A 10931-nucleotide genomic window follows, 5' to 3' on the forward strand; every position below is an offset into this window, starting at 1 on the left:
TACAGAGGAGTTAGAGACCAGGCTACACAACACACACACACACACACACACACACACACACACACACACACACACACACTAAAGAATTTACCATATCTAGCTCTACTGCTAGGATACGCAAAAAGTAGAACTAAAGGCAGATGTGACTAACCAGGCACAATACCACTGTGGCAATGCTTTGCAAAAAGTGAAATGGAAGAAGCAGCCCCATAGGATAGAAAGTGGACTGCAGAACTTGCCGTGTGTATCGAATATCCAAAAGGAGTGGAAATAAGCAAGAATGAAAACACAAGCAAACAAAACAGTACACAGGGGTCATGAGATGTTTAGGAGCTTTTTATTTTTATTTTTCCATCTCTCAAGCTGATAGGATCACGTTCCGTTGCCCTCTTTTAACAATGTTTTTGTTAAAATAGACAGTATCAGAAGCAAGGCTAGGTGCTGCCCTCAAGACACCCAGTCCAAGAAACTGGTCTCAAGGATATCCTGCCATCACTCCCAATACAGCTCCAAGATCAGAGTTTCATAGAGTCAGTCTTTGCAGCCTGCTCTTTGGCTTTTTGAAGGGGAGGTTCAGACCTAGGAGAGTTTTCACACTCCCCATCCACCTACTCTCGGGGTCCTTTAGAAGGTTTGAAAACATTTTCTTTCTTGGCTGTAGCAGACAGGTCCCTTTTCCGTTTGGTGTTCTCTCTGCGATGGTGACTCTCTCTGCATGGAAAGCTTTCCTGGATAGTTGCCGCCTCGATTTCTGTGTCTGTGACTTTGTCCAGGAGCTCAGTGTGCTCTGGGCTCCCTTGTAAAGGGTGAATTGCTGATATTAAGAGGTGAAAGTCTCTATGGAGACAAGTCTTCTCTGGTAGCTGAGGGTCTAGCCTGTGCCCCCACAGCATCCCCTCGGTAGTCCTTGTTGTACCACTGTCGGTAGGCATTTCCCCTCCCATTCCCAGGAGCGTTCTTTCTCAAAGAGGTCTCTAAGGTCCACGACGATGATGACGAAGCCGCCGCCGCCGCCGCCGCCGCCGCCGCCACCGCTCTGCCCTTAATAGGTTTTGATGTCACAGGGAGTGGACCTTCTCTGAGGAGATCTTGAGCGTGAACGATAACGTCTGTATGGAGGGGACCTTGACCTAGGTCCATGACATCGTCGAGACCTGGACCCTGAAGCGTGAGGACGGCTCTCGCCTCTGCCTCTCCTGGGGTAGCGAGGTGATGGCGAAGAGAAGCCAGAGTGTGGGCGGCTGGAGGATCCAGAGGAAGAGCTTGGCCGTGTGGAGCCAGATCTTGACTCGGAGGAAGAAGCAAAGGGACTTCTTGAATCCGATGAACCAGCACAGGGAGATTTAGACCTGGAAAAGGAGTGCCCTCGCTTGCTCTGAATCTTTTCGTACCCCGACAACGCCTCAAGAAAGCCATTGGTAAACTCATCTAGCCTGGACTTTTTCTTCTCCTCTTCCCTCAGTCGTCGTTGCTCTCTATAGAATTCTTCCCTGGACAAAAGCCGTGTTGCTGTTGTAGGCATGGGGTTTGGGTGAGCAGTCTGCACTCGTGGCGACCATACCAAAGGTTTCCATATAGTGGCAGGAGCTGGTGGAATCCCTGGGCAAGGGACACTATGTCCTGAAGGCTGGGGCTGCTCAGGAGGGAAGCCAGGAGAGAAGTGTGGGGGAGGTACACCTGGAGGAAGGGGCCCAGAGACTGGAGTGGCTGCCAGGGATGGGCCTTGAGCCCTCTGGGGTCTTGGGCTGTGCTGTGGCCGCCTGCGCTCTGTGCTCCTGGAACAACTTCCTTCCCCTCTTCTGACTTGCCGTGGTGGAGGAACCAGACAGCCAAGCTCGCTGAAATGTCCCCAACCTGGTGGTCCACCAGCTGCAGGAGCAGCAGCATTTTTGCTGACCGGACCAGTTGTGGGGATCCACTGGTCCTGCAATGATGACTGTGCCAAGCGAGACGGAGTGGCAAGGACAGGCACCTCTTTGTGACCCTTTTCCTCAGTAAGAGCAGCAGTTGCAACTGAGGAGGCTCCCTTGGAATGTTCTGGTTCCACCGCTGCGGCTGGCGATAATTTATCACCCGAATCCCGAAAAGGGCCATCTGACTTTTCCGAATGGACTGGTCCAGACACTGTCGCAGTCAAATCAGGTAGCGGAGCTGGGACAGAGGGTGCGGTTCCGGGCACAGAGGGAGCCAAGGGGGACGGACTTGAAGTTAAGGAAGACACAGAGGGAGCTGGGAGTGCTGAGGAAGACGTCACTGGGATCCGCAGAGGATCCTGCTGTCTCCGGACCCCAGGTCCCACCAGAGGCTGCCGGCTCCTCTGAATCAGCGGTCTCCGTGGTGGTATTGGGGGTGGGGGTGGAGGGAAGTGTTTGCCAGCTCCTTTGGTATAGCCAGTTCCATTTTCGAAGTTAGTAACAGCCTGTCTTAAACACTTGTTGGCAGTTAAAGCATCCGGAGAAACATGGTTCTGATGACATGTTGGACACGTATGTTCATCTGATTCCAGGAGTGCTGTCCTAATGCATTCATCACAGTAACTGTGTCCACAGCAGGGAATGATAGCAGCATCCACCATGATGTCCTTGCAGATGAGGCACAGGAGCTCCTCCGGAATAGCATTTTCTTCTTCTGGTGAAGATGAAGACGACGGCGGCGGCCGTTCATCTGGTAAGAAGGCTGGCTTCTCTTTCTTCCCGATCCCATAGGCCTCTGCATCTAGGGTTGGTATTGCGTATTTTCCAGTGCTCGTGAGCATTGCACCCTTCGTGTGAGCATCTTTCACCTCAGTCAGAAAACTGGTAGGAATTCCAGTGCTCCTTCTCATTCTCCCGCCAGATTCAAAGTTCTTATCCCCGTTTGTGGGGCAACTCTTAATATGATGACCAGGGACACCACAACGAAAACAGGTATAAGACGGAGGTGGTGGACCCAGAGGTTTCTTCAGGGAACCGATTGGGTCGTATTCACGGCCACATTGCAACATCATCGCTTTGATTTTCTCTTCCTCCGAAGCATTGGCTTCAGCCAGATTGGCAGTCTCTGTCAGCTGGGCCAGAGAAATAGACCCAGAAGAGTCATCACATGCAGCCTGTGTGGTTCCCATCGCTGGTTCAGTTCCACTTGGAGCGTGTGTCTTCCTTGCCGACTTCACGCCTCCACTGGGAACTCTTCTGACAATCACAGATGAGTAGTTAGGAACTGGCGCACTGCCATCAGTATACTCTTCTTCAGTCTCTGCGTTGAAGATCCGCAGATCGCTATTGGCAGCTTTCAGTTTTTCTCTGCCCATAATCTGCTTCTTTAAGTCGCAGAGGGAGATATGGAGCCCATCGAAGACGATCATGTCATAGTTGAGTTTAGAGGAAAATTTATAGTGCACACAGGGCATGGTGGCAGAGGATTCTGTGGGCTGGGCGCCGCTCTGAACCCTGGCGTTTGCAGCTGGGTCTCAAGTCCACCCCGGGACCTTGATTGAACTCCTGTCTTCAGAGATGCTGCCTCAGAAAAGAGCCAGCTCCCTCGTGGGGTACAGAGAGAGACTCTTATCTTGGGGTCCTGGCTTCTTGCCCCACACTGGGCACCTGCTGTAGCACCAGTTCTAAATGGTTTGAACAGGAAAAACCCAGAGCCAGATATCACAGACGCTAAATGCCCAAAGTTCAGAGAGACCAAGAGGCAACCCACAGCCAACTCTCACCCACCTTTTCAACACCTCAGCTCAAAGGGGGAGATCCCGTCTCTAGGAATCCTCAGACTGAATGAGCTGAGATCCTGTCTCCATCTGCCTTATATCCCTGTCTCCACCTCCCCAGGGCTGGGATTAAGGGTGTGGCCTGACCCCACCCTGATCTTCCTGCTTCCTCCTCCCAAGTGCTGGGATTAGAGTTAGGTGCCAACACTCCCTGGCCTCTGTGCTGAACTAGTGACCGGATCTGCCCTCTGATCTTCAGGCAAGCTTTTTTGATTGGGGCACAAACAAAATATCACCACACTCACCCCCAGCTACAGAGGAGTTAGAGACCAGGCTACACAACACACACACACACACACACACACACACACACACACACACACACACACACACTAAAGAATTTACCATATCTAGCTCTACTGCTAGGATACGCAAAAAGTAGAACTAAAGGCAGATGTGACTAACCAGGCACAATACCACTGTGGCAATGCTTTGCAAAAAGTGAAATGGAAGAAGCAGCCCCATAGGATAGAAAGTGGACTGCAGAACTTGCCGTGTGTATCGAATATCCAAAAGGAGTGGAAATAAGCAAGAATGAAAACACAAGCAAACAAAACAGTACACAGGGGTCATGAGATGTTTAGGAGCTTTTTATTTTTATTTTTCCATCTCTCAAGCTGATAGGATCACGTTCCGTTGCCCTCTTTTAACAATGTTTTTGTTAAAATAGACAGTATCAGAAGCAAGGCTAGGTGCTGCCCTCAAGACACCCAGTCCAAGAAACTGGTCTCAAGGATATCCTGCCATCACTCCCAATACAGCTCCAAGATCAGAGTTTCATAGAGTCAGTCTTTGCAGCCTGCTCTTTGGCTTTTTGAAGGGGAGGTTCAGACCTAGGAGAGTTTTCACACTCCCCATCCACCTACTCTCGGGGTCCTTTAGAAGGTTTGAAAACATTTTCTTTCTTGGCTGTAGCAGACAGGTCCCTTTTCCGTTTGGTGTTCTCTCTGCGATGGTGACTCTCTCTGCATGGAAAGCTTTCCTGGATAGTTGCCGCCTCGATTTCTGTGTCTGTGACTTTGTCCAGGAGCTCAGTGTGCTCTGGGCTCCCTTGTAAAGGGTGAATTGCTGATATTAAGAGGTGAAAGTCTCTATGGAGACAAGTCTTCTCTGGTAGCTGAGGGTCTAGCCTGTGCCCCCACAGCATCCCCTCGGTAGTCCTTGTTGTACCACTGTCGGTAGGCATTTCCCCTCCCATTCCCAGGAGCATTCTTTCTCAAAGAGGTCTCTAAGGTCCACGACGATGATGACGAAGCCGCCGCCGCCGCCGCCGCCGCCGCCGCCGCCGCCGCCGCCACCGCTCTGCCCTTAATAGGTTTTGATGTCACAGGGAGTGGACCTTCTCTGAGGAGATCTTGAGCGTGAACGATAACGTCTGTATGGAGGGGACCTTGACCTAGGTCCATGACATCGTCGAGACCTGGACCCTGAAGCGTGAGGACGGCTCTCGCCTCTGCCTCTCCTGGGGTAGCGAGGTGATGGCGAAGAGAAGCCAGAGTGTGGGCGGCTGGAGGATCCAGAGGAAGAGCTTGGCCGTGTGGAGCCAGATCTTGACTCGGAGGAAGAAGCAAAGGGACTTCTTGAATCCGATGAACCAGCACAGGGAGATTTAGACCTGGAAAAGGAGTGCCCTCGCTTGCTCTGAATCTTTTCGTACCCCGACAACGCCTCAAGAAAGCCATTGGTAAACTCATCTAGCCTGGACTTTTTCTTCTCCTCTTCCCTCAGTCGTCGTTGCTCTCTATAGAATTCTTCCCTGGACAAAAGCCGTGTTGCTGTTGTAGGCATGGGGTTTGGGTGAGCAGTCTGCACTCGTGGCGACCATACCAAAGGTTTCCATATAGTGGCAGGAGCTGGTGGAATCCCTGGGCAAGGGACACTATGTCCTGAAGGCTGGGGCTGCTCAGGAGGGAAGCCAGGAGAGAAGTGTGGGGGAGGTACACCTGGAGGAAGGGGCCCAGAGACTGGAGTGGCTGCCAGGGATGGGCCTTGAGCCCTCTGGGGTCTTGGGCTGTGCTGTGGCCGCCTGCGCTCTGTGCTCCTGGAACAACTTCCTTCCCCTCTTCTGACTTGCCGTGGTGGAGGAACCAGACAGCCAAGCTCGCTGAAATGTCCCCAACCTGGTGGTCCACCAGCTGCAGGAGCAGCAGCATTTTTGCTGACCGGACCAGTTGTGGGGATCCACTGGTCCTGCAATGATGACTGTGCCAAGCGAGACGGAGTGGCAAGGACAGGCACCTCTTTGTGACCCTTTTCCTCAGTAAGAGCAGCAGTTGCAACTGAGGAGGCTCCCTTGGAATGTTCTGGTTCCACCGCTGCGGCTGGCGATAATTTATCACCCGAATCCCGAAAAGGGCCATCTGACTTTTCCGAATGGACTGGTCCAGACACTGTCGCAGTCAAATCAGGTAGCGGAGCTGGGACAGAGGGTGCGGTTCCAGGCACAGAGGGAGCCAAGGGGGACGGACTTGAAGTTAAGGAAGACACAGAGGGAGCTGGGAGTGCTGAGGAAGACGTCACTGGGATCCGCAGAGGATCCTGCTGTCTCCGGACCCCAGGTCCCACCAGAGGCTGCCGGCTCCTCTGAATCAGCGGTCTCCGTGGTGGTATTGGGGGTGGGGGTGGAGGGAAGTGTTTGCCAGCTCCTTTGGTATAGCCAGTTCCATTTTCGAAGTTAGTAACAGCCTGTCTTAAACACTTGTTGGCAGTTAAAGCATCCGGAGAAACATGGTTCTGATGACATGTTGGACACGTATGTTCATCTGATTCCAGGAGTGCTGTCCTAATGCATTCATCACAGTAACTGTGTCCACAGCAGGGAATGATAGCAGCATCCACCATGATGTCCTTGCAGATGAGGCACAGGAGCTCCTCCGGAATAGCATTTTCTTCTTCTGGTGAAGATGAAGACGACGGCGGCGGCCGTTCATCTGGTAAGAAGGCTGGCTTCTCTTTCTTCCCGATCCCATAGGCCTCTGCATCTAGGGTTGGTATTGCGTATTTTCCAGTGCTCGTGAGCATTGCACCCTTCGTGTGAGCATCTTTCACCTCAGTCAGAAAACTGGTAGGAATTCCAGTGCTCCTTCTCATTCTCCCGCCAGATTCAAAGTTCTTATCCCCGTTTGTGGGGCAACTCTTAATATGATGACCAGGGACCCCACAACGAAAACAGGTGTAAGACGGAGGTGGTGGACCCAGAGGTTTCTTCACGAAACCGATTGGGTCGTATTCACGGCCACATTGCAACATCATCGCTTTGATTTTCTCTTCCTCCGAAGCATTGGCTTCAGCCAGATTGGCAGTCTCTGTCAGCTGGGCCAGAGAAATAGATGCAGAATAGTCATCACATGCAGCCTGTGTGGTTCCCATCGCTGGTTCAGTTCCACTTAGAGCGTGTGTCTCCCTTGCCGACTTAACGCCTCCACTAGGAACTCTTCTGACAATCACAGATGAGTAGTTAGGAACTGGCGCACTGCCATCAGTATACTCTTCTTCAGTCTCTGCGTTGAAGATCCGCAGATCGCTATTGGCAGCTTTCAGCTTTTCTCTGCCCATAATCTGCTTCTTTAAGTCGCAGAGGGAGATATGGAGCCCATCGAAGACGATCATGTCATAGTTGAGTTTAGAGGAAAATTTATAGTGCACACAGGGCATGGTGGCAGAGGATTCTGTGGGCTGGGCGCCGCTCTGAACCCTGGCGTTTGCAGCTGGGTCTCAAGTCGACCCCGGGACCTTGATTGAACTCCTGTCTTCAAAGATGCTGCCTCAGACGAGAGCCAGCTCCCTCGTGGGGTACAGAGAGAGACTCTTATCTTGGGGTCCTGGCTTCTTGCCCCACACTGGGCACCTGCTGTAGCACCAGTTCTAAATGGTTTGAACAGGAAAAACCCAGAGCCAGATATCACAGACGCTAAATGCCCAAAGTTCAGAGAGACCATGAGGCAACCCACAGCCAACTCTCACCCACCTTTTCAACACCTCAGCTCAAAGGGGGAGATCCCGTCTCTAGGAATCCTCAGACTGAATGAGCTGAGATCCTGTCTCCATCTGCCTTATATCCCTGTCTCCACCTCCCCAGGGCTGGGATTAAGGGTGTGGCCTGACCCCACCCTGATCTTCCTGCTTCCTCCTCCCAAGTGCTGGGATTAGAGTTAGGTGCCAACACTCCCTGGCCTCTGTGCTGAACTAGTGACCGGATCTGCCCTCTGATCTTCAGGCAAGCTTTTTTGATTGGGGCACAAACAAAATATCACCACAGTCATCGTCAGCTACATAGGAATTAGAGCTCCGGCAACATGATATTCTTTTTGATAAAATAAATTAATAAACATTCATCAATATATGAGGTTCTAGGAATCTCATCTCCCTTTAAGCATTTGTCTTCCTTTTTCTTGTATGGCTAGATATTTAATACTCTTAATGCTTACCCTCAAAATTTTTATAAATCTAACCATATTTCGTAGGAAAACCTCCATGTCTCCCAATTTTTAAAATTTATTTTTGTTGCCCCGTCTTATTACGTGGTCTTTTGTTACCAGGGTGTTACTGAAATCTCTTAGATCAATTTGCCTTTATCTCTAAACTGCTGAGATATAAGTTGTGTGCTTTAATTCTATTTATTTATTCATTTATTTTTTTATTTTGATGCAGAGTCTCTCTGTAGTCCTGACTGTCCTGGAACTCTCAATGTGGATCAATTGGCCTGAACTCAGATATCTGACTTGCTCTGCCTCTGTGCTTGGATTCAAGGCCCCCCGCTCCCTGTGTGCTTTTATGCTTAGCTGACATTAAATAACTGCACAATTTGGGGTTTAATGTGGTATTTCAATATGTGAATATAATGTATAATGAGAGTAATTATCATATTCATCACTTTAAACCTCATGTTGTCAACCTTCATACCCCTCTTCTAGCTAGGTATATTGAAATGTTTACTAAATTGTTCATTGCAGCCACAAGTGATACCGGAAACTAGAACTTCTTCCCAACAAGGTCTCCACACTCCACACCCATCCTTTTTCTACCCCTCTTCCTCCCCACACTTCCAGCATCTGTAGACTCAATTCTCTTACCCACTTCTGTGTGGTATGTTTTCAGTTTCCATTCATCAGTGGAAGGATTTCCAAGGATTCTTCTTTAAAGTATGACAAAGTAAGGTGGTGGGGTTGTCTGCATATTCCAACCGTATTCTCTTTTGCTTTTTTTGGGTAATTTTTATGTGTTCATTTTTTTTAATGTCCTATGCATAAAACTCAACATGTTGCTAAGCTTGGCCTTCAAATCCTATCCCACTTTTATGTCCTAGGTGCCAGAATTGCAGGTGCCTACCACCACATTTGAACCTGTTTATTTTTTTAAATCACTTCTATATTATTATTTGAATGTGTGTTCAAATATCTATGTGTGTGCCATGGCACACCTTGAGGCCAGAGAACAATTTGGAGGAGTCCGTGTCCTCCTTATACCATGTGGGTCTCAGGAATCAAATTCAATCATCAGGCTTGACTCTAAGTTCCTTTACCCACTGAGCACTCTGGCTGGCTCTGTTCATTCTTTATATTGAAATGAGAGGGGAAAAAAAAACAAAGTTGTCAATTTCTAGGACTTGTTATGGTCTTACTGTGAAATGAAACCAGTTAAGTTATACCTAGGTTCAACTTCAGAATGATTTAGGTGGGTACTGTTCTCCTAGATGCCTTTGAAGATAAATGGTGTTGAAAAAATGGAAAAGCTGAGTGGTGGTGGCAGATGCCTTTAATCAGGAGGAAGAGGCAAGTTGACTCAGAGTTCTAGGCCAGCCTGGTCTACAGAGCAAGTTCCAGGACAATCAAGGTTACACAGAGAAATCCTGTCTCAAAAAATAAATAAATAAATAAATAAATAAATAAATAAATAAATAAATAAAACAAAAGAAAAGCTGCAAAATACAGCAATATCTTCACCTCAGGGATTATGTCCATTTAAAAAGCAAAGGGGCACAAGTCTTTATAATTCAAGCTATGTGGTAGACAAAGGCATGGTGATCATGTGGACCCTGAGTCCAGGCCACCAGGGAACACCACAGTGAGATCTGTCTGAAAACACCACAAGCACCAACCACACCAGGGCATGGCAGAAAGCACCTTTGCCCAAACGTTTTGTCTGAGTATACTGACGATGAACTTTGGCAAACCCACTACATCCTGTGCCACAGCATGGCACAGCCGAGAAGTCTGTCTGGAAGCCTCTCCCTGCTGCACTCTTACTTTCCTCCCCCAGCAGCTCTCTCCCTTCTACAGAGAATGAATCGGACTTCATCTGTGCTTCAGGGAAATCCTTTCACTCCAATGGCTCCCTTCTTCCTGCTGGGTCCTCCTATGGATCAGCCTATGGAATTGATTACAGGTCTGTGCCATAAAGCTCAACCCAAAGTGAGGCTTGGTCTGTTTTTAAAAAGAAAGGAACTCTGCCGGTTGTGGTGGCCCACACCTTGAGGGTGGCAGGGTCAGGTGCATGTGTGAGTTTGAGGCCAGCCTGGTCAACAATGTTAAACTCTGGGATAGCAATGGCTACACAGAGAGACCCTGTCTCAAAATATAAAAGAGAGGAACCTGGCTGCTGGGCCAGGCTCAGAAGGGAGGATCACCGAAAATTCCAGGTCAGTCTGGGCTTCATAGGCTAGAGATTGCACGTTAAAACAAGACATACATGTGGTGATACATTGTGTACCCTAATCAGAGAACAGAGCCAGCCACTACATTAGACACCGAGGTCAGGCAGTGGTGGCACACACCCTTAATCCTATCACTCCAGAGGCAGAGATCTGACTGGATCTCTGTGAGTTCAAGGCCACACTGGAGACAGAGCCAGGCAGTGGTGGCACACACCTTTAGTCCCAGTACTGGGAAGCACACGTGCCTTTAATCCCAGGAAGTGGCCATAGGGCAGAGAGAGTTATATAAGGCATGAGGAAACAGGGAATAAAGTAGTTCAACTGAGACCCTTTAGGGTGAGAACTCAGAGACTTTCAGGCTGAGAATTCGTGGAAACAGGATCTGCTGAGGAGTTGTGGAGATGAGGTTGGCTGTGGCTTGCTCTGCTTCTCTGATCTTTCAGCTTTCACCCTAATATCTGGTTCAGGGTTTTTTTATTATAAGACCATTAGAAATTCCAACAACAGGTACAAAAAGAAATGAAATAA

General features: G+C 49.3%; 2 protein-coding genes across 2 annotated transcripts; both read right to left on the reverse strand.

Moving 5' to 3' along the window:
* Positions 1–608: 608 nt before the first annotated feature.
* LOC131917057 (E3 ubiquitin-protein ligase RBBP6-like) lies at positions 609–3388 on the reverse strand. Its single transcript, XM_059270696.1, is given in 3 exon segments — positions 609–716; positions 718–927; positions 929–3388. Coding segments are annotated over 3 exon segments (2778 nt in total).
* Positions 3389–4613: 1225 nt separating this feature from the next.
* LOC131917059 (E3 ubiquitin-protein ligase RBBP6-like) lies at positions 4614–7405 on the reverse strand. Its single transcript, XM_059270697.1, is given in 3 exon segments — positions 4614–4721; positions 4723–4932; positions 4934–7405. Coding segments are annotated over 3 exon segments (2790 nt in total).
* Positions 7406–10931: the final 3526 nt, after the last annotated feature.

The sequence above is a fragment of the Peromyscus eremicus genome, chromosome 8a (genome assembly GCF_949786415.1).
Source record: "Peromyscus eremicus chromosome 8a, PerEre_H2_v1, whole genome shotgun sequence".
Lineage (NCBI taxonomy): Eukaryota > Metazoa > Chordata > Mammalia > Rodentia > Cricetidae > Peromyscus > Peromyscus eremicus.